The following is a 25,586-nucleotide window of genomic DNA, read 5'->3' as shown; positions in this document are numbered from 1 at the left end:
TAACTGGCATTAAATGTTTCTTCCAGTATCTAACTCACCTCCTGAATTCAGATAACGTTTCCCAATGTGTACAACAGGATACTTGTCTGCTAGTCTTTTATCTGGCCACAGAATTCCATCTGCTGCAAAGACCACTTTGTGGTTTGCCTTTTGGAATTTTTTTAGAAGTTCTTCTGGACCACCAGCAAATATGACATCAAAGCTGTTCCATGAGGAAAAAAGATGTTTAAAAATACATTTGTCAGAATTTAGGCACATAAACCATGAAAAGTTCTCCAACCAATGTGAGAATCTAGAATCCAACACAAGATTAATATCTGTGCCAACGATTTACATAGAACACTAAACAAAATTTCCCTCAAATTATATGGATTGCATTGAATTATTAGTGTTTTCATTACATTAGCAAATGAATTCCAAATAAAAGACAGCTATTTTAGTGTTAGCTTTAATTTTTTTCAGTAATCACTTATTCCCAAACTGAAATTATTAAACGGTATTGAAATGTTAGAAGTACGGTTACTTATTAACTTAATCATACAGATAGTCATTTACAAAAGTTGCCATAACTGCCTAATATTTCAAGTAAATTTGTACCAGTCCATTATAGTTTCTAAAGCATCCATTATCTTTGACAAAATGTGTTTAACTGCTAAGTGTCATCAATATATGTTTACTATTTCAACGACTGTTCGGCATGGAATCTTAAAAGAAGTGTGTTCAGGCCTGTAATCTCAGCGCACTTTGGGAGGCCAAGGGGGGCGGATCATGAGGTCAAGAGATCGAGACCATCCTGGCCAACATAGTGAAACCCTGTCTCTACTTTAAAAATACAAAAATTAGCTGGGCATGGTGGCACATGCCTGTAGTCCCAGCTACTCAGGAGGCTGAGGCAGGAGAATTGCTTGAACCTGGGAGGCGGAGGTTGCAGTGAGCCGAGATAGCGCCACTGCACTCCAGCCTGGCACCTGGTGACAGAGGAAGACTCTGTCTCAAAAAAAAAAAAAGAAGTGTCTTCAGACAACTACAGGTTTTTAAAGCTCAATTTACTTGGGGGAAAATCTTTATAAAAATTGATGCTCTAATTTAGTATCTACAACTTCATTATTTTTCTGATGACTTTCTTCCTCATCGTTCATTCACAGAATCACAATGACTTAACAAAATATAAAGTATAAAAGCCACTATCTAAAATTTCTCTATTCAGCAATAAGCTGTTTATTCATTACAATCACAAACTATTTTACATCAGTGTAACTTAAGACGAAAGGTTTCCAAAGATGATAAATTATTAACTTACTATCCCTGGTAGCTAATAGCATCATTGTAAAGTCACTCACAGCATACAATTTGAAATCTGCCAGATGAGTTTTCTAATCTCAGCTCTGCCACTTGATATGAGAACAACCTTAGGACAAGTCACTTAACCTATTTACACTTAAGTGTAAAGTATAAAATGGAGGGGAAAGTAGTATCTATATTCTCAAGTTATGATTTTAAAAAATTAAAAATAACTCCTGGCACACTGTAAACACAACAAAATTAAAAACTAACATGAGAGGGACTAGAGTGAAGGGAGACAGAGGAAAACTCACTTTGAAGTTTTCACAATCTGTAGATTAAAATAATTTTATTTTTAGCCAAATAAATGTATTTTTGAAACTAAACTAAGAATACAATTATTCTGACTGAAACCTCAAACTCTGCCCTGTTTATTTGAAAAAAAAAAAACTGATTAATCTGACATTATGAAACGTAACACTCTACTTTTTCTTCTAAGTACAACTGATTTCCTCAACCTGATTTAATGCAGGTATTTTCCTCAAGACTGTAAGTTGCTGATAATTTTTTTAAATAATGAAGACTGGGAAATAAGACCAGTTTTATGGGTCATTGGGCCATGAGAAGTGAGGCAAATAAATTAAAGTCTCTGAAACAGAGACTACCACATGAGTGACAAACAGAGACTTTGTGTATTGCCTGGAGATGGGGAAAAATAGCTTATGATGTCAGAGCATCTTATGATTGGAGACTCCAACCAAACTGAGTCTGAAATTTTGCAGGTAGCAGCATGCATACAGTGTGGCGATTCCTCAACAATCTAGAACTAGACATACCATCTAACGCAGTAATCCCATTACTGAGTATAAACCCAAAGAATTATAAATCATTCTTCCATAAAGACACATGCACATGTATGTTTACTGAAGCATTATTTACAATAGCAAAGACTTGGAACCAACCCAAATGCCCATCAATGACAGACTAGATAAAGAAAATGTGGTACACATACAACATGGAATTCTATATAGACATAAAAAAGAATGAGTTCATGTCCTTCTCAAGGACATGTATGAAGCTGGAAGCCATCACCCTCAGCAAACTAACAGAGGAACAGAAAACCAAACACTACATGTTCTCACTCATAAGTGGTAGCTAAACAATGAAAACACATGGACACAGGGAGGGGAACATCACACCTGGCCTGTCAGCAGGTGCAGGGCAAGGGGAGGGAGAGCATTAGGACAAATACCTAATGCATGCGGGACTTAAAACCTAGATGATGGGTTAATGAGTGCAGCAAACCACCATGCCACATGTTATACCTATGTAACAATGCTGCGCATTCTACACATGTATCCCAGAACTTAAAGTAATAAAAATAAAAATAAAAAATAAAGTTATAAATGCACTTTTGGAATTTGAGTGAATATTTTTTGTCTTTGAAATCCTAATGATAGATAAAGATTATATACAATATATATAGTACATCTTAAACTATTCATAAAATCAGTTGTTTGAAAAGGAGGTGTTATGGAAACCTTTATAATGTAGCCTTTTATAAGCATGCACTATCTTTATAACAAAATACAATTATTTTAAGACAAAAAGTCAAGACAAGTTATCACGATTCAATTAAAAATTTGCCTTTGAAGAAAAATCTCACGTTGCTTCATTCTATTAGCACTGCTATTTCTGTGTCTAAATACTTTAGAAAAGTTATTTGAACTTAATTAAAACTTCTCAAAGGGCAAGCAAGATTTTCTACTTAAATTTGTTTTGGCTGCATAAACTCAAATTGTCAAATTAAAAAAAATGCATAGAGGTCATAAAAATATTCTCACAGAAATGTAGTCCATTTAAATATAAAGAATAAAATAAAACTTTCCACATATAACTGTGGTAAGTATGCCTGGGTCCTGCAAAAACTGTAAGATTCCACCACATATGGTCATATTGAGGCCCCTGCCAGACATTCCTGTGTTCTAACTCCAATAGATGATTGAGATTTTTATAACTGTTCTTCCTTTTTCTCTTTTTATGTTCCCTGTTTCTGTGACACCATCAATCACATAGTCACTTAGACTGAAAAACTTTCAGCCTTCACTCCTCTCTTTCCACGGCCTATCCTGTGGAATATTTTCCCTTACCCTATTGATTCCATCTACTTAATTCATTTTGCATTCAAATCTTTTCCATTCCTACTAGAATGTGGGTAGGGGGCAAGGGGAGTGATTAGATTAATGTAAAAACCCTAGAGACCTCCATATTACCCATTTCTTCTCTACTCATAATTAGGGCTGCCTGACAAACTCTTTTAAAAACAATTCAGTGCCCATTTCCAGACTAGATCTTTGTACATGTATCAAAATATCATATGTATCCCATATATATGTATAAAAACCCTAGAGACCTCCACATTACCCATCTCTTCCATACTCATAATTAGGGCTGCCTGACAAACTCTTTTAAAAACAATTCGGTGCCAATTTCCAGACTAGATCTTTGTACATGTAACAAAATATCCTATGTATCCCAAATATATGTATAAAAACCCTAGAGACCTCCACATTACCCATCTCTTCTGTATTCATAATTAGGGCTGCGTCACAATCTCTTTTAAAAACGTTTCTGTGCCGGTTCCCACACTAGATCAATGGTTCTCAACTATGGCCTAAAGCAGACATCAGTAAATATTTAGTTTCTGACCTTTTACAGAAAATATTTTAGGCCTTGGAGACCATACTGTCTGTCACAGCGACTGAACTCTGTCGTCGAGTTGCAAAAGTCACCATAGACAATATGTAAACAAATGAGCACAGCTGTATTCAGTAAAACTTTTTACAAAAACAGGCAGTGGTACAAGCCACAGTTTAATTAACCTCACATTAATAATATTTCATCAAATAACCAATTCTAAATCCAAACTGAATTATTTGATCTTACATTCATGCCTTTACTCATGATACGGCCTCTACTTAGCATGGCGTTTCCCCATCGGGTCCAAACCATTCACCTTTAGGGCCCATTACATATGCTACCTCCTCTACAAACCTCTCCTTGATTGGCATAATTGGAAAAGATCATTTCCCTTCTCTTAACTCCCATGGCTCTTTCCTCTCCTTTTTCACCAAATATTTTATTGTCTGATCTTCATGTTAAGTGTCTAACTTACACTAGACTGCATGTCCCTCCTTTGTATGTTAGAGAGACATTTTTATTCACCTGTACATCCCATTAGCCTAGTATTTTGCAGTCACTGAGTGCATACTAAACAAATGAATGGATCAATGAATGAATGCATCATCTCAAGTCTTAACAAGAAGCAAAAGCTCCCATATAGCCAAAAAAGAAAGCAACTGAAGTGTTCCCTAACCTTATTTGTCATTTAGCCCTAATCCAATACTTTATTGTTACTGGTATAAACTTCAGCAAAAAAAATTATAATCATCCAAACTATTAGCCACACAGAAGTAGTTTCACATCTGATAATTCTCTTTCATCATATCTTCACCTGAAACATATGTCTATATTTCCAGAGATAATTAACACCACAAACCAATACTATGGAACCAATCCTAACCACCCACTCTCAAAAAACACAGACACACTCAAACACCAAGCACAGATAAAAATACCCACCTACCCAGTTGACCTTGCACAACAGATTATGATAAAGCCACAAAAAAATGATTAAAATTACTTTATGAATTTGGGAGGGAGGGAGTGAGGGAGGGAAGAAGGGAGGGAGGGAGTAAGCTGGCATAAAATGAATACTATTTTAATGACTAAACATTGAACCATCCTGGCATTCCTGAGATAGATCCCACTTGATCATGATGTATTTTTGTTTTGCTGCTGGAAGAAAAATAAGCATATCAAAGGGATACCTATACTTCCATATTTACTGCAGCACTATTTATAACAGCAAATATATGGAACAAATCTAAGTCTATATCAACAGATCAATGGATAAAGGAAATGTGGAGTACATACATAATGGAATATCATTCACCCATAAATAAAGAAGGAAATCCTGTCATTTGCAACAACAAAATTGTTGGAACTGTAGGCCTTTGGGTTAATGATATAAGGCATGCACAAAAAGACAATATCGGATGGTCTCACTCATATAAGGGAGCTAAAAAGTTTAAAGGTAGAGAGTAGAATAATAGTTACCAGAGGCTGGGAAGGGTGTGTCAGGGCCAAGTGGGATGAAAAGAAGTTGGTTAATGGATGCAAACATACAGTTAGATGGCACTCTATAGCAGAGTAAGGTTGCTATAGTTAACACACTGTGATATGGTTAGGCTCTGTGTGCCCAACTCAAATCTCATCTTGAATTACAATCCCCATAATCTCAGAAATCCCCGCATGTCAAGGGAGAGACCAGGTGGAGGTAACTGAATCATGGGAGCAGTTTCCCCCATGCTGTTTTCATGATAGTAAGTTTGTATGAGATCTGATGGTTTTATAAGGGGCTCTTCCCCCTTCACTAAGCACTTCTTCTTCCTGCTACCTTGCGAAGCCTGTGCCTTGTTTCTCCATCATCTTCCACCTTGATGTTAAGGTTCCTGAGTCTTCCCCAGCCATGCTGAACTGTGAGTCGATTAAACCTCTTTTCTTTGTAAATTACCCAGTTTCAGGCAGTTCTTTATAGCAGTATGAAAACAGACTAATATACATTATATATTTCAAAATAGCTGAAAGAGAGGTCTTGAAACGTTCCTAACACATATAAATGATAAATGTTTGAGGTGATGGATATCCTAAATACTCTGACTTGATCATTACCATTCTATTCATGTAACAAAATATCATATGTATCCCATATATATGTATAAATATGCGTCAATTGAAAAAGTTAAATATTATGTGGGGGATTTTCCTCAGAATAGTGTATGATTTCATTCACTGAATATGAAATCCTGACTGTAGCTGGGCAGAGGTGGAAGTCAGTGAGGACACTGCCTAGTTGGAGGATCACTTCTCTATAAAATGTCTTCTGAGAGTGGTCTAGGAGCTATAGCATCACCTCAGATAAAGCTGCTATCTACCTGTGGGACCACAGGTCATATCTACTTGTTTCAGGGTCAGTCTCTTTACTTGTGAAATGGTAAAATGAATTAAATGAAAATTTCCCTCTAGTTTAAAAATGACAAGTTTATTTGTGCAATATTAGAACTCTCAAATATGATACACATTTAGTGCACAATGTGTTCATTAAATGAATTTTAAAAACTTTAAGAAAAAAATTGAAATTCCTATCATCTATTACGATGTAGACACCATATGCTAGATACAACAAATACAAAGTTGTTGAGAGAGAAATATATCCAGAGATCAGAATTTCAGTCCCAGTCAGTCCCAGAGCAGCCAGAGCAGCTAGGACCATATTTTACACATCCAGCAGCATCCAGCATCATATTTTGAAAATGACAGATGCTTAGTACATTTTCCTAAGAAGGATAAAATGCAAGAAGCAGACAATCTGGTTTGGGAATACACACCTACATACATGTAATAGACAAAATAATCACATATGAGAATACCCAGGGACAATCTAGACATATGCGAACACCTAACACTTCTTTTGCATGTCATCTGCTTTTTCCTCATTTCAATCTACCCACTAATGTGCTCATCCATACTCGGTAAATATTAAGAAGCACATTTAAACAATTTAAGAAACATCATTTTCTACTTAATTCCTAAACACATTTCACACTATTTTAGATGAACCAGAAGTCAGTGCAATATATTGAAGTACAGCTAATGATTTAAATCTTTCCTTAAAAAAAAAAAAGAGAGGAACAAGAAAGTAGTAGTATAGAAATTGGGATTCACGATGTGATTTGGCTTTCCTTTGCACTAATATAATGAAATGCTGTCCATCATGAATGACTAAGTTCTTTGCATCTGCACACTTAAAATATCATCACCACCAAGAAGGAGTCAAATAAATCTGCCATTGGTAGTTAAAATTACAAATATTGTATTTTAAAAGTTTTGCTTTCAAAATTCATTCTGCCTTTTCTATAAATTACGTAAAACAATATAAAAGCCAAGCATGTTGGAAACGTACTCTGAATTATGAGAAGTATATAACATTTATATCCTAGAATACAAATAAGATCTGGTCACCTTTAGAATAACATATATAAATCATACTTTAACAATAACAACAAAATCATTAAAATGCTATTTTCAAAATAATATCTAAGTGACTCTATAAAACACAGTCTTTTACAACTTTCCTAAAAATAAATGATGCTGAAGAGAATATGCCAATATTCAAGTTTTTTAAAAGCTATGCATTCTTTTTCCACAATGTTTGTTCTGTTTTGTCCACAGAATTAGTATGATATAAACGAGAATTCCTTGAGGGTGGCATCTATTTATATCTCTTTTTCTATAGTAATAACTTCAATGCCTGGATCACATTTTGTGCCCAATACATGTATCATGAAAGCAAAGTGGAAAACTCATTCACTTTTACCACTTTTTCAGCAAAATAATGATCAATGAGAAGCCAAAAAAAAAACTTGGCCTACATGAAATCAGAAGCAATAGCCTCATATTCATAGCTTCTACTCAAAATTCAGCTTTTAAATAATTTCAATTAGTTGGTATTTAAAAAGTTCAGATGCTTTCCTGCCTTTAGAATTCATCTTATTTCTCCAGATGAACAACAAAAAAAATCTGAAAAAATAGTTTCAGAGCATTCACCATTATTTCCCCTTCTTGAGAGGTCTATTTTTTCTTGTCATGTAATTCACTGTTACCCAACTTGTACTGATTTCTTGCTATTGCATCTTGAATATATGTAATTGAGGGACAGGCCTCAGCTTCATTCACTGTGTGAAACATGCAACTACAATTCAGCATGATAACTGAATAGAAACTACCCATATACAGTCAAAGTGACAAGGTACACTAGTGAACAGCAGGGATTTGTGTGACTGAAACGATCTCTCCATTTATAAACAATGTTTATTTATCTTGGATCAACCTTGCAGATCAGAGCCACCTAGGAAACTGCTCAAATAATGACTACACTTAATATTCATTTTAACTAAATATACCAACTTTTATACTATATCACTACCATTCCAATTTTTTTTAAGTTTAGTCTTTTGTTGGCAACAGCCAATTCTTTTTTATTACCTCAAACTCATAATCGTCTTTAAACAAATACTTCAATGAACTGGAAGGTTTCTATATATCTTTGAATAGATATTTCCACAAAATAAATGCTCCTTTTTTGTAAGGCCAGTAACCACCACCAAATATGTCCTTCAAATATTTCATATACTGGGAGTCTTCAACATGGTGCACATCTGCATTCTAATCAGTAGAGTTACATACAGTGCCACCAATAAAAGTGCAATTACTGCCCTGTCCCAAATTCAAATTCAAGTATTAATTGCACCAACATTATTTCTAACTGGTTTTCTTCTAAATAACTTTCTTAAGTCTAAAAGAAATTTTTAAGTGAAAAATAAAAAAGAACAAACAGCCAGAATTTTTATTAGGTGACTTCATCTGATGTCCCCAAATCTGGAAAACTTATTTGATCATATGCTTATTTCAGGGCCTGAGACTTTGTTGGCTTATACTTTACTATAAGCAACACAGTAAAAGTTGTGTGGGGATATTCAGTATGTATCAAATTTACCCCCAAGAACACAAATACTTTGTTATCTTTTGGTTTATATATTATCCTTTCAAAAATAATAAGAAAGCACTGGCTAACATATAATAATTAGGTCTGCTCGTCTCTCATCAATATGACTAAAGAAATATAAGCTTTATAACATAATTCTAAAACAAATCCAAAATACCCAGTTATAAAACTCAACATGCTCATTCCCTTTGATTAATGTATATTATAAAATATTTACGACATCATTTTTCTCCATAAGTCTATAGCCATCTAATTATATTTGTCCCTAAAATTTCCAATAGCCTATTTAAAAAAAAAAAAAATCACCAAATTCATTACATTTTTTGGTAACTGTTCTAATCAAGGAGCGATTATCAAACTTCATAAGCCATATTAATTGCAAGAAAACACACACTGACACACACACACACACACACAAAAACACACACACTGCAGCATGAAATAAGTTTAAAAAATAGATTGAAGCAATTTATTATATGGACATTTTCAGTTTTCCCTTTGTTCTGAGAATAACCTAAAACTTTGTCAAACATTTATTTTCTCTCTAAATTAAATATGATACATCTACCCTAAAGAGTATATTTATAAAGAGCCAGTTTCTAATTTTAAATATTCATCCAAAAGTAAGTTTAGAACACATATTCCATGGAAGGAATGCAAACAAATTGTTTCTAAATTAATTCAGGCTTTTTAGCATGTCTAAATGGCATAAGGGATAATTATGGAATATTGGAAATGTTCTAAAATTGAATAATATGGATGACGGCACGAATCTGTAAATTTAATTAAATTCACTGAATGTTACAAATGTTTATGGCATGTTATATAAATTATACCACAATAGAGTTATGTTTCTTAAAAGGCCCATCGAAACCACTATAAATCACAAGGAGCTGGGGCTTGGAGACTAGGCTGAAGCACTTGGGAATCTCATTCACCCATGGATTTTACTGACGGAAAAAAGGAGAAGATTCTCAGAGTGGTGGTCAGCTGCTCTGCCCACACGGGCCACCAAGAGCACCCACAACCCGCCCTTACATCATGCCCATAGAAAGAGAGTGGTTTTTGAGTTCGGAGGAGAAAGAGAGAGTATATATATCTTTTTCACAGGAGAAAGGTATATAAATCTGTGTATATTTTTATATAATAGTGACCTATGCTTCCATAAAACTAATTATTACAGTTGAATTGTCCTTAAAATATTCCATAAAAAATAAAAATTTGTTTGTTTTATTAAAATGAATATATCCTGAATTCTGGCCCTTCATCAGAGCTAACCTTAATTAAGAGTTTCGCAATTGTTATACACAATGGGCATTGTATTTCAAACAATTTACAAACAGCTTAATTAATTCTCCTAGGCCCTAAATTACCTACAGTTTTCAACTAGATTCATCACTCTGTACTTTTTTTAAAAGGTGTTGTTTCTAAAACTAACAGGGGGAAAAATCTCTTAAGTGGCTTCAATTACTCATCCCTCTTTACCTTCCTGGTTACTTTCTCATGACCCCTAGGTTTTTTTTCACAGGATAGTCATGGTTGGTAATGATGGAGAAAATGTTAATGACTCCTCTTAGACAATGAATTGGCTAAGCTGGGATCCATGTTTTCAGTTAGCTGGCTGTTCTTACAGGAGTTTTCAGAAGTTTTATCTGTTTGGTACAGTGATATATCACAAACACTAACACTGCCTGGAAGATACTGTGTCTTCCATTAAAATTTTATTATCTTTTCTGTCAAGCTGGGTCTTAAACTATCATCTAAAGCAACAAACTCGACCTCAAGCAGGCTTTAGGTATCTTACAGTGTCCTTCTCATTAGAAAACAACAGGTCCCTCACTATACCAGTTATCCACAAGGCTAAATGCTAGATAGGGGGCCAGAGGTGGGGGATGGTGATTTGAAAGTAAGGGTAGATAAAAGGAGTTCTTCCTAAAATCCAAAAGGAAGCTTGGAGATCTAAACTCATTTCTGACTCATATGTAGTAACTCTTACAAGGAGAATGTGCCTCAGAGCCAAAGTCAAAATGTACATGTGGCAAGTACAAGCTGACGAATATGGTTGTTTGAAATCCATGGTAATTTTAAACCAAAACATACTCATCATTTAATCTAGAAAGCAATTTTACTGAACTTTGTATTCTTTTTCTCAGTGTAAAAAAAATAACAGATGCTGTATAAAAATTCCCCATAAACTACTGCTAACACTTGCCTTACCATACTTCATCTTGCAAAATAGGTAACCACAAGTAGAACTTAATTTTTTGTGTAAAACAGGAAAATTTTACAGATGCAAGTGTTATATATATCTGATAAAAACTTTTAAGTGTGTATGGCACTGGGATTTCATTATATTAATATCTATTTTCTTTTAATAATTTACAAGTTTCTTATTTACACACTTGCATAAAAATACTACTCTTATTTTCATCTGCAAATAATTTGTATCTTATATTTTCAACTTGAGAAAAATACTTAAAAAGACTTTCCTAAGTTAGAGGGGGAAATTCACAGGGACTTAAAATGAGCAATTAATAACAAAAACAAGTAAGATACAGAGAATAAAAGAAAGGAAGTGGCAACTAATAACTCACGACAATTTAATATTGTAAAATTATGAGAAAATGTTAAATAAAAAGTGGATATTTAATTAGGAGAGGGAAATATTACACAAAATACCTTTAAAGGTTCTTCTTAGTAACACAGGCTTTCTTATGTCTCACTTGTATTTATAATTTTGCGTGGTCTTTTTTCTTTTGTTTAACCAGAATCCATTAAGTTACCCTTCACTATGATCTTTAACCTTAACTCAAAACTAAAGTACGAATGTCACAAAATGCTACTTCTTGCCGTGTTGTCTCATTAGCATTTATGGTAATTCATCATCTTTGATAACATTACATCATGTCAGACCATGGCTGATATCATTTGGATCTATGTCCCCACCCTAATCTTATGTTGAAATGTAATCCTCAGTACTGGAAGTGGGGCTGGGTAGGAGATGATTGGATCATGAGGGTAGTCCAATAGTTTAGTACCAACCCCCTAGTGCTGTATTCATTACAGAGTTCTCATGAGATCTGGTTGTTTAAAAGTATGTAGCACCTCCCCTCACTTCCTCCTGCTCCCACCATGTGGGAGAGCATGTGAAGCCTTCACTCCCTCTTTGCTTTCCACCATGATCCTAAGTTTTCTGAGGCCTCCCCGGAAGCCAAGCAGATGGCCAGCATCATGCTTCCTGTATAGCCTGTGAAACTGTGAGCCAATCAAGGCTCCTTTCTTTATAAATTATGCAGTCTCAGAAATTTACAGCAGCATAACTTATTAATAAAAGTTTTGTAACTATGATTAATATCTACTTTTTAAAACAATGATTCCGTGTCAATAAAATATTTTAATATATAATCTACAAATATAATCTCAGTTCTTTAAAAAGTAATTTAATATAGATTTTAAAATCCACAGAGTGTTTCTCTTACCATTCAGTAAACATGACAACCAGATCATCTTGATCAGCATAGTGTCCCATGATTTCTTTCATTAATCTCACTTTTTGGCCCCCTCCAATACTATTAATTCCATCACCACCTCGCCACTCTTCTCCTTGACCAAGGACCTATAAACAAAATCAACATTTCATTCCTGAGCCAAACTCAAATTTTCAAAGTATTATGAAAAACTTAAAGATATCATCAACTTGAACAAAACTGTACCATAACCACTCTTCTAATGTTTCATGAAATCATGATGCTAGGGAAAAAAATCTAGATGCCTAAGTCAGATCATAATTCTTCAATGTTATCCACCCAGAAAATGCCATTCTCAATTTTACCATCTCAAAAGTTACGAGTCTAATCCAAGGAAGTAGACGCAGAAGTTATTTCTCACACTGTATCATTTTATTTCTATTTGTTTACACCAATATGAAGAAGAAAAATCAATAAATTTCCCATATCACTTGTTTCAATCTGGCAGAAAATCTTTACGATCAACACTGAAAGTCATTGAAGCTCAGTGACTCCTTGATGAAAGGCCTTTAAATGATTTTCCTACTGAACCGAATGGGCTTTTCAGGGAATTGCAGAGGTCATCAAGAAAACAATTACTTTCTTTACCCTATCAATCTTAAACTTACGTGATTCGCAAAAGCTTAATAAGGATTTTTCAATGCAATAAATTGCCTAAGTACAATTAACTTAAATTTAATTTTAAAACCCTGTACCCTTTCTCTTCACTATTTGCTTGAGCCTCAACAGCTGCTTCCTGAATTGGAAATGCACTGTGACACACTGACACTAAGGGAACAGAAAGTACAATACATGTCCCTTTTCCCATATAACACACACCTTTTCTCTTACTTTCATCAAAAAAAAAAGGTCTGAGGTTGCCATTATAATGATCTACTAAGAGATCTGGAAATTAATGGAGAATAAAGTTAAAAATAAAAACACAAGAAAAGGATAAAATAAAATTTAAAAATAAATACCATTAGTTCCAACTGTACTTAACACTGAGCTGAAGATAAATTTTGCTAGCAAAGCCTGTGAGGCTCCAGCCTCAAATGTCTTGTTATAACTTATCACTTCCTATGTGGAAGGTTGTGGGAAAAACACCACCCAAGAAAATGCAAGCTGTTTTGGATATGGTTTCAAGTTGGCCAATCTAGTAGCATTAACAGTTTTTGCTCTAAATATTGGCCTCCTGTGGCCCTGAGATTTGTTTTACAATTTATCTGGAATCTCTAATCCAGAAGCAACATTGGGCCCAACCACATCGAGTCTACTCTATGCAATGCATTATGTTAAGGACTATTGAGAGAGTTATTTCCATTACACTAGTGGTGGTCAGATTTCAGTGTGCTTATGAATCAGTGGAAACCTCGTTCAAACACAGACTTCAGATATCACTCCCAGAATTCATAATTCAGTGGGTCTGAGGTGGAGTCTGATCATTTTTTCTTTCTAACCAGTAGCCAGGTGATGCAGATGTTGCTGGTCTGGGGTCCACATTTTGGGAACCACTGAATTACATGACGAGAGAACAAAAGGATCATAAATGCCAATAAGTTAAATTTGGCTAGGGTCCAAGATTTGATATTATACTTTATAGTTATTTGCCTTCGGACTAGTTTTCCTCATCCAGAAATAAAGTAGTATCTACCTTATATGGTTCACATAGTGACTTAACAGCACATCATATATAAAGTTCCTTACAAGATAACTTGCAAATAAGAAACATTCTACTCTCTCCCCAGTCTGAACCCTAACAACTCCCCAACTAGATTTCAACATTATTTTATCCTAATTTTAATTTTACCTCCACAGTGTCTCCCATCAGTGTATACTACTACAATTTTAATCTACCATAATAATATATTTCTAACATGTTTTTCATCTATCCTATATTAAACATCTAGTTGCTACAACTAGATCTCTTTTTCAGCAAAATATAGCTATTTACTAGCTGTTCTACATTAACATTTAGCTGTTCTATATTTACATCTGTACCTAATATTCCAGTGGTTACATAATAAAAAACTACCTTTTTAATATATTACACGCTCAAATGGCTCAGTTTTTCTCCAAACAAAAATCAATCTTTCTCCTTTTTTAAAAAAGTTTCTGCCTTTTGTGTTCCTACCTAAATATCGCCCTCTTATCCTCTTATTTGTAGAAAAAACCTTGGCTGATAGATACTTCTTTCTACTAAATAAAAACAAGTAAGTAAATAAAATGGCAGGCCTCTCATAGCTAAGTTTAATAGTTCTGTCAATTTCCCCAAGTTCCCTGTGATCATTTGTCAATGAGATGTTCACCTGGAGATAAGTTTTCTAAAATAGATTTGGTTAAAAACACGTTAACAATGCTCCCAAATTCCTCTGAAAGAAAAAAAAAAAAACAAGAAAAAATTAGCAATTTTCAGTAATAGTAAAAGCACACTCTTCACAGTTATGTTTCTAATTCTCTGTAAACAAAGAATCATACTATCATAGAAAAACCCATTACAGAAAAAATTATTCAGTCAGTGAAAAAAGTCCCTGCCAAATATTATTCACATTGTGTTCATAGGTGACCTGCCAGAAAGAAATTAGTTATATATGCAAATACATATTAATGTATTTTTTTTGCTGTTTTATAGAATGCATTTATACAGAACATTAGCAAAAATTAAGAAATTATTGTTTGAGTGGCACAGTATTATTTTATTTTTAATTGTTATAGGTGCATAATACTTGCATATTTATGGGGTACATGTGGTATTTTGATACAGGCATATAACGTGTAATGACCAAGTCAGAGTACTTGGGCTATCCTCACCTCAAGCATTTACTACTTCTTTGTGTGTGGAACTATTAACAAGCCCCAAAACTGTATAAACTAACAGCAATTATGTAACCAACTGTTATCTTCCTTGTGAGGATTACAGATTATAGTGCTATTATTATGAAAAATGTACATTAGGCACATATTATAGGATCTTCATAGGTTAAAGAAAATACCATACCTTCACAGTATAATTGAAATATTTGGCTGACTGCATAAATCGATGGAACCCATCACTTTCTTTTGTTGCTACAGTTATGACTAATAATTTATCTGCAAAGACAAAAGAAAACACAAGAAGGTTTACCAACAGATCAAAAGCTCACATTTTACAAGTCACTACAGTAATTAGAGACCTCACTAAACCCATGGGAATATTCTGGTTTATTGATCTACACAAGACTAAACAAAGCTGTGGAAATAGATGACTGAGACTGGCTGCATTACTGCCAAAGGATGAACTTTCAAATGACAATTATTTCAATGCAAGAAAGTACATTGATGATTAAGAAAAAGCATGCCATCAATAGAGTATTTCAACATCAAGAAAATTTTCCATAAAATGAACATTTTTATAACCTGTAATGATTAAGATTCTCCTAGACATTATCTAATCAACAAACTTCACCATCACCTGTAACTTATTCCAGATTTATGACAACCATCAGCGAAGATACTGGCAAATTGCATTCATCAAAACAATGACATATACAAAAAACAGATACAATCATTAAATCTGATCCTAATTTTCTAAAATAAATTGTGACATCTGGGAGCAAATATTTAAAACAAAATCTTAATTTTTTTCCCCTAACCAGCATTGCTTTCTTGTGAAAAGTCTTATAAGCAACATTTATTTATTTTTTTATTGTGTTTTGGTTTTTCCTTAAAGAATAAATGGAATCAAAATATCTACTGCCCTAGTAAATATACAGCGGTTAACTACCATTTTATAATGGATTATTATTTTCAATCCAACCTAAGACTTCTTTTTAGTAGAAGTAGATAGATTTAAGGAATTGTCTCAAAACACCTATATAAGCCACTACAGATTATTATTATTATTAATAAGAAAAGACATGTTGGAAAATGCACAGAAGAAACAAGTGCATCAACAAATGCCAAAAGGCCTAGAACACTTTTTTTAACTGAAGATTTAGAAGAACCCACACACTAAGAACGCAAAACTAACATATTTTCAACATTCTCTCAGTAACATCATTTGTTTCTGACTTGCTCTCTATTTATGAGAAAAAATTCAGGTTTTGAGTGTCCTATAAGCAACAATCACCAAACATGGCAATAATGCATTACAGGATCAGCTAAATATTATAGCAGATGAACTAATGTATTTATCTGTCAAATTTTGAAAACAACTATGCTAAAATATAAATAAGTGCAATACACAAAGAAATATTAAATTCAAACATTCATTAGTCGACCAAAAAAAAAAATCCATGAAGATAAACATCAATGTTCTTAGATTTTTTTCTAAGAAAAAAGTATTTCTTGGCTAGGTGCAGTGGCTCATGCCTGTAATCCCATTACTTTGGGAAGCGGAGGTGGCCAGATCACTCAAGGTCAGCAGTTTGAGCCCAGCCTGGTCAATATGGTGAAACCTTGTCTCTACTAAAAATACAAAAATTAGTCAGGCATGGTGGCACATGCTTGTAATCCTAGCTATTCGGGAGGCTCAGGCAGGAGGATCACTTGAACCCAGGAGGAGGGTTTTTGTTTTCTTTTTTAAAATTCATTTATAAAGTTTCAAACAGAGATTAACTGATTTATGAAAACTTAACATTATTCAGAATAAATTTCAAAATAGGAAATACCACAGAGCATAAATTTTAAAGTCTATTTGTAATAAAATTAATCTATTTAAAGTTACATTTCTTCAATTTTTCTATATAAATCTTATGAATTAACTACACTGCTCTTAGTTATTTTTTGTCTTCTGCTAGCTTTTGAATTTGTTTGCTCTTAGATCTCTAGTTCTTTTAATTATGATGTTAGGGTGTCGATTTGAGATCTTTCCTGCTTTCTCCTGTGGGCATTTAGCACTGTGAATTTCCAAATTTCCCTCTAAACACTGCTTTAGCTGTGTCCCAGAGATTCCGATATGTTGTATCTTTGCTCTCATTGGTTTCAAAGAACTTATTTATTTCTGCCTTAATTTTGTTATTTACTCCTTAGTCATTCAGGAACAGATTGCTCAGTTTCCATGTAGTTGTGCGGTTTTTAGTAAGTTTCTTAATCCCAAATTCTAATTTGATTGCCGTGTTGTCTGAGAGACTGTTTGCTATGACTTCAGTTCTTTTGTATTTGCTGAGGAGTGTCTTACTTCCAATTATGTTGTCAATTTTGCAATAAGTCAATGTGGTGCTAAGAAGAATGTATTTTCTGTTGATTTGGGGTGGAGAGTTCTGTAGATGTCTATTAGTTCTGCTTGGTCCAGAGCCAAGTTCAAGTACTGAATATTCTTGCTAATTTTCTGTCTTGTTGATCTAATATTGACGGGGGTGTTAAAGTCTCCCACTATTATTGTGTGGGAGTCTAAGTCTCTTTGCAGGTCTCTAAGAACTTGCTTTATGAATCTGGGGAAGCCAATGGAGACATAAAAAACCCTTTGAAAAAAATCAATGAATCCAGGAGCTGTTTTTTTGAGAAGATTAATAAAACAGATAGACTATTAGCCAGACTAATAAAGAAGAGAGAAAAGAATCAAATAGATGAAATTTAAAAAGGATAAAGGGGATATCACCACTGATACCACAGAAATAAAAACTTCCATCAGAGAATACTATAAACACCTCTACGCAAATAAACTAGAAAATCTAGAAGAAATGGATAAATTTCTGGACACATACATCCTTTCAAGACTAAACCAGGAAGAAGTCAAATCACTGAATAAACCAATAACAAGTTTTGAAATTGAGGCAGTAATTAATAGCCTACCAACAACAACAACAAAAAAAGCCCAAGACAAGAAAGATTCACAACTGAATTCTACCAGAGGTACAAAGGAGCTGATACCATTCCTTCTGAAACTATTCCAAACAACAGAAAAAAAGGAACTCCTCCCTAACTCATTTTATGAGGCCAGCATCATTCTGATACCAAAATCTGGGAGAGACACAACAACAACAACAAAATTTCAGGCCAATATCCTTGATGAACATCGATGTGAAAATCCTCAATAAAATACTGGCAGACGGAATCCGACAGCACATTAAAAACCTTATCCACCACGATCAAGTCGGCTTCATCTCTGGGTTGCAAGCCTGGTTCAACATATGCAAATCAATACACGTAATCCACCACATAAACAGAACCAATGACAAAAACCACCTGATTATCTCAAAAGATGCAAAAAAGGCCTTCAATAAAAATGCAACACCCCTTCATCCTACAAACTCTCAATAAACTAGGTGTTGATGGAAATTATATCAAAATAACAAGAGCTATTTATGACAAACACACAGCCAATATAGTGAATGGGCAAAAGCTGGAAGCATTCCTTTGAAATCCGGCACAAGAAAAGTATGCCCTCTCTCACCACTCCTATTCAACATAGTATTAGAAATTCTGGCCAGGGCAGTCAAGCAAGAGAAAGAAATAAAGCATATTCAAATGGGAAGAGAGGACATCAAATTGCCTCTGTTTGCAGATGACATGATTGTATATTTAGAAAACCCAGTTGTCTCAGCCCAAAATCTCCTTAAGCTGATAAGTAACTTCTGCCAAGTATCAGAATACAAAATCAATGTGCAAAAATCACAAGCATTCCTATACAACAAAATTGACAAAGAAGGAGCAAAATTATGAGTGAACTCCCATTCACAATTGCTACAAAGAGAATAAAATACCTAGGAATACAACTTACAAGAGATATGAAGGACCTCTTTAAGGAGAACTACTAACCACTGCTCAAAGAAATAAGAGAGGACACAAACAAATGGAAAAGCATTCTATGCTCATGGATAGGAAGAATCAGTATTGTGACAATGGCCATACTGCCCAAGGTAACTTATGAATTCAATGCTATCACCATCAAGCTACCATTGACTTTCTCCACAGAACTAGAAAAAACTATTTTAAATTTCATATGGAACCAAAAAAAGAGCCCAAATAGCCAAGACAATCCTAAGCAAAAAGAACAAAGCTGGAGGCATCTTGCTACCTAACCTCAAACTATACTACAAGGTTACAGTAACCAAAACAGCATGGTACTGGTACCAAAACAGATACATAGAGGCCTCAGAAATAATGCCACACATGTACAACCATCTGATTTTTGACAAACCTCACAAAACAACAAGCAATGGGGAAAGGATTCCCTATTTAATAAATGGTGTTGGGAAAACTGGCTAGTCATTTGCAGAAAACTGAAACTGGACCCCTTCTTTATACCTTATACAAAAATTAATTCAAGATAATTAAAGACAAACATAAGACCTAAAACCATAAAAACCCTAGAAGAAAACCTAGACAATACCATTTAGGACATAGGTATGTGCAAAACCTTCATGACTAAAACAACAAAAGCAATGGCAACAAAAGCCAAAATAAACAAATGGGATCTAATTAAACTAAAGAGCTTCTGCACAGCAAAAGAAACTATCATCAGAGTGAACAGGCAACTTACAAAATGGGAGACAATTTTTGCAATCTGTCTGTCTGACAAAGGGCTAATCTATAAACTTAAATAAATTTACATGAAAAAGCAAACAACTCCATGAAAAAGTAGGCAAAGGATATGAACAGATACCTCAAAAGAAGACATCTATGTGGCCAAAAACATATGAAAAAAAAGTTCATCATCACTAGTCATTAGAGAAATGCAAATCAAAACCACAATGAAATACCATCTCATGCCATGTCTTTTGAGTTCATGTCCTTTGCAGGGACATGGATGAAGCTGAAAATATTCTCAGCAAAGTAACACTGGAACAGAAAACCAAACATCGAATGTTGTCACTCATAAGTGGAAGTTGAACAATGAGAACACATGGACACAGGGAGGGGAACATCACACACCAGGGCCTGTCAGGGGGTTGAGGGCTAGAAGAGGGATAGCATTAGGAGAAATACATAATATAGATGACATGTTGATGGGTGCAGCAAACCACCATGACAAGTGTACATCTATAATAAATCTGCACATTCTGCACATATATCCCAGAACTTAAAGTATAATTTTAAAATGAAATAAATAATTAAGAATCAACTACAAGTTTTGGTTTTTACTGGATGTACTTTCACATTTACAATTCCAGTATAAAGTTAACAGCAAGGATTTCATCATCCTTAAGAGGAAAAGTAAAGTTGGCCAGACTCTTGAGTAGACAAAAATGTTACTAAATCCAATGACTCAGAAGGCAAAGCTTAATCATGTGTAGTCTGACCATGTCTAGCAATCCTATGCCAAATAAGAACTCCTACTGTTCCAGTAGTGTTGCTATTTATAAATAACCTAAGCCAAATAAATATGTAATTTTGTTAAAGAAAGGTCTGGTTAATAATATTACATATGAAGAGCTATTTCCTCTAACTTGCTATTTGGTATCATGACTATAGTGAGAAATAAATCTTACTCAGTTGGAGAAAGTAAAAAACAATAGTGTTGACATGTATCACTCACATACTTTTAACAACCAGTTCCAGCATCAAACTCTCTCACCATTTGTGAAGTATTACTGTCAGAAAATGTAACCTAAACTGGATATATACTTTTTGGATTTCACTACCATTTACACTACAAATTTACCAGAAATAGACAAATATATGTGACAGAAAAGAGATGTGAGCAATAAAATTTAGAACATGAGAAATTCTATAGGCCAAATGACCTGTGTCATCAATGGCAAAAGACACCAAAGGGAAGGGAAATATATAATATATTAACATAACAGACATTTCAAACAAATGTAAGTCATGGACCTTAATTGGGTCTTGATTTGTAAAAACTATAAAAAAGCATTTGAGAGAAAATTATAGAAATCTGAACACTAATTGGATATTTGGTGATATTGAGAAATTAGTTAATTTTTTAGCATGCTAATTACATTTTTTTAAAAGACTCCTTATAATTTAAGGACACATACTTAAGTAATATCCAATAAAATGATATTGTGCCTGCCATCTGTTTTAAAGTTAATTGAGGTAGACAGGCATCAATGGCAGAGAAAAATAAACATTATAAATTAGAACAAAAACTGGCCAAAGTATTCAGTGATGAATATTGAAACTGAATTATTTTCATATATGTTTAAAATCCCTATAATTATTATTTTCCATGTATTCATTCACTTACTTATTGAGTCAACACATATTTTCCAAGTCCCTCTTTCAGTTACTCATTGTTGCATACAAAACACAAAATTCAATGTTAAAAATATAAAACTTGGTTTTCATATGGTTCTGCAATAGGGGCTCAGCTGAATAGTTCTTGTTTTTATTATTTCTTTAAATTTTATTTTAGATTCAGAAGATACAGGTGCATATTTGTTACATGGGTATATTGCATACTGGTGGGGATTTGGCTTCTAGTATATCCATTACCCACATAGTGAACACTGTACCCAACAGGTCATTTTTCAACCCTTTTCAACCCTCTCCCAACCTCCCCCATTTTGGAGTCTCCAGTGTCTTGTTTTTTCCTTCTTTATATCCATGTGTACCTATTGTTTAGCTCCCACTTATAAATGAGAACATGTGGTATTTGGTTTTCTAAGTTAGCTCACATAGGATAATGGTCTCCAATGCTGCTGCAAAGAACATGATTTCATTCTTTTTTATAGCTGTGTCATATCTCATCTTCTATATATATTACATTTTCTTTATCCAGTCAACCACTGATGGACTTTTAGGTTGGTTCCATGACTTTGTTATTGTGAATAGTGTTGCAATAAATGTATAAGTAGAGGTGTCTTTTTTATAAAATGACTTCTTTCCCTTTGAATAAATACCCAGTATTGGAATGACTGAAGAGAGATTTCTCAAAACAAGAAATGTAAGTGGCCAAAAAACACATGAACAAATGTTCAACATCATTAATCATCAGAGAAGTGCAAATCAAAACCACAATGAGATACCATTTCATACCAATCAGAACGGTTATTGTTAACAGGTCAAAAAACAACGGATGTTGGCATGGATACAAAGAAAAGGGAATGCTTACATATTGTTTGTGGGAATATAAATTAGGTCAACCTCTATGGAAAATAGTATGGAAAGTTGTCAGAGAACTAAAAATACAGAATTCCTCTAAAGAGAGACTACCACTTTATGCAAAACTGCTAAACTTCTAATTTAAAAAAAGAAAATTATTCAATGTAAATCTTTTAGCAGACTATATCATCTAAGGATAAGGAACGATAATATATACAGAGAAGTTTTTAATGAAATGATGTTATAATTTAAATAACTAAAATTAATACCTTTTCCAATCTACCCTCCACAAGCCAAATGAATAATAAAGTGGCATGACTGAAGAATGATGCTTCAATAACAAGCACCCAACAACCACTTCTATCACCAATCTATAACAGCAACAGCTATCTCATTTTCTTGGTTTCAGCAAGATACCTGGCACCATGATGTTAAAAAACAAGCAAGTAGAAGCTCATCTGCAGCCAAATGTTATCTCTACTGCCATGTTCAGACTCTATTAGACAAGAGATTAATACAGTTTCCATGAACAAGAAACAGGTGATGCATCCATACAGCATAGTAGATTTGAATAACCACTTATCAAATGAAAATTAGAGGCAAACTATGTAATCATCTTTACATAGTTCTCCAACATACCTATCACTACAGTAAGATTTAATAAATATTTGTTAAATGGCTGAATATTTTGCTCTGTTTGAAAATTAAGATGAATTTCAAAATTTCTCCAAAAATCAAGGATTCAATTTATTTAGGCCAAAACATGCTATGTCCTCTTACTAAGGTACTTAAAGCTCTGGAAGGAAAAAAAAAATGCATTATGGAGTCATTTTTTTCTCCAAATAGCTGTTGATATCTGAGTACAATATTCAGTGGTGACACAAATTTCTATTCAAAAACAAACCATGGTTTCAAAACAAAGTGTTTTTGCAAATATATCCTGTCACCAAATGCTAAAGCAGCATATAAAGTCCATCTGAAATCCATTGTCTTAATGAGGGCATCACAGTTAAGTAACTCAGCACTAGCCCAGCTGCCTTTTATCCATATCTTCTCAAGTCACTTTAAATACAGTTCTTAATTTTAAATTTGCTACAATAAAAAAAAAATATTCTGCCACAGAAGTGAGTACACTGTTCTCATTCTGCAACTAACTGACTTTATGACTGGACACGTCTTTTATCTGTAAAGATTACTGCTTCTCAATTTTCTACTAAAGAAAAATGTGTTCTTAGTAAAAGTTAGCATAACAGAGCTGTTGACAAACTTCTGCAAAAGGTCAAATAGTAAACATTTCAGGCCTTCTAGGGCCACAAACACTCTCTAACACCATTCTATTTTTCCCTTGTTTTTTTACAACCCTTTAAAAATGTAAAAAACATTTGTAGTTTTCTGGCTGGCTGCACAAAAACGGCCATGGGCAAGAATCGGCCTAAGGGTCATAAGTTGGCTACTATGGTTGGACATATGAATCTGAAGACAAACTAGTTGGGTTTAAATCCCAGCTCCACTATTTCTTATTTGTTTTGATTTGGCTGGTTACTTAAACCCTGTGTCTCATCTGTAGTATGTCTATAATAATAGCATCTACCTGACAGGATTTCTGTAAGAGTAAAATGAATTAGTATATATAAAGCAGTCAACACAAACTCCTACATATCTGTTAGACAGTATCTTACATGTATTCAAAGGATGCATGGGCAAGACATATTGTAGCTGATGTGCAAATCTTATAACTCCCATCACTTTCTCTAGCAGAGATTCTACCCAGATTGTTTTTAAAAACTGTGGAAAAACAATCATGAAACTATTTATTCAAATAATTTAGCAAATAACGCTAGATATGCCTTCTCAAATCTTTACATTCCTCTCCATCTCCCAGCAAGCTATAATAGCTCTAACTCAAGTTATAAGCATTACTAGCTCAGGCTTCTGCAATCGCCTCTTAAGCCAACTTTGTCCACTCTAAACATTTCTATACAAAGCAGCCAGAGTGATCATTTCAAAACACATAGATATCTGATCATGTCACCTCATTGGTATACCCCCTCTTAAGATAGCAGAGAAACTCCATTACCACAATGTGGTCCTAAGTTACTTCTGTCCTGCCTAATCTCATCCACTTTCTCTCTCCCCTTTGCTTGCTCTTCTCCAACCACACTGCCAGTTTTTTTTATTTTCCAATAATGCCTGCTCCCTCCCACTCAAAGAGAACAGCATTTTCAAGACCATTAGCTAATATTCCTCCATGACATCTTGATGTGGCCACTGCATAGGTAAACTTGAGATTCTTACACATAGGCTATTTCCTCAGGGAGACCCTCCCTGATCTACTAGAATAGGTCAGTACCCATAATATGTTTTCCTTGCACTTTCTACCTCTCTTTCAGAGCACTTACCACAAGTGGTAATTATATATTAACTTGCATAATCAAATTATGTGAGAGTAAAGTCTCTCCCCAATGAGACTATGAGTTACAGAAAAGCAAAGAACATTCTTTGGCTCACAATTAGACCTCCAGAGCTTATCACAATATTAGTCACATAGAAGGTTCTTTAAAAACATTTCAGAATGAGTGGACTCAAAGGAAATTGATATCATATGTCTTGCATGTACATGTACATAAAATAATTTACTTTGACAAAATCCCTATGCAGTCAGCATAATAATCTCAAATTCACAGATGAAGAAGGTAAAGTTCCAGCAAAGTAAACAACTTACCCAAAGTCACCTAACAAATTACTAGAAGGCCAGAAGTAGAACTTCAGTTATTTCTCAATTTCAAGGGGCCTTCCTTGGTGACAACAGGTTAAGGACTGAAGCAATCTTTGAGTTTTATTATGTTCAGAAAAGAGATAGCAACTTAAGACTTCTATCCTTAGAAAGGTCTGCCTGTAAGGTTGGTCCTTGGCAGGCATCTGAAAAGCTGGATTCCATATGGTTTCCAGATGGTTTTCCAACAGGAAGGGTTCCCATCATTGCTAGATAAGATAGCTCACTATGGCTAAATTATACAAACAATGTGGTTTATGTTGAACACCTGACTTCCTTTGGGTGTTTCAGATTTTGGTACAGAGGCTGCCTATGTAACCATTCCCTAAAAAAGCTATGGGCACTGAGTCTC

General features: G+C 34.2%; 1 protein-coding gene across 6 annotated transcripts in view; it reads right to left on the bottom strand.

Annotated features, from left to right (window-relative positions):
- PLOD2 (procollagen-lysine,2-oxoglutarate 5-dioxygenase 2) overlaps positions 1-25,586 on the bottom strand; it is a 122,807-nt gene that overhangs the window by 69,614 nt on the left and 27,607 nt on the right. For all 6 annotated transcript variants that reach the window (XR_012519246.1, XR_012519247.1, XR_012519245.1 and 3 more), the window contains exons 2-4: positions 15,473-15,564; positions 12,448-12,584; positions 39-202 (exon numbers count right to left, since the gene is read on the bottom strand). Coding sequence is in view for 3 of the 6 variants with exons in the window: in XM_003930930.4 (XP_003930979.1) it covers positions 39-202; positions 12,448-12,584; positions 15,473-15,564 (393 nt within the window). In the remaining 3 variants the exon portion in view is untranslated. The remainder of the gene's footprint in view (positions 1-38; positions 203-12,447; positions 12,585-15,472; positions 15,565-25,586) is intronic.

Source organism: Saimiri boliviensis, chromosome 9 (genome assembly GCF_048565385.1).
Source record: "Saimiri boliviensis isolate mSaiBol1 chromosome 9, mSaiBol1.pri, whole genome shotgun sequence".
Taxonomy (NCBI): domain Eukaryota; kingdom Metazoa; phylum Chordata; class Mammalia; order Primates; family Cebidae; genus Saimiri; species Saimiri boliviensis.
This window is presented reverse-complemented; position numbering and strand designations above follow the sequence as displayed.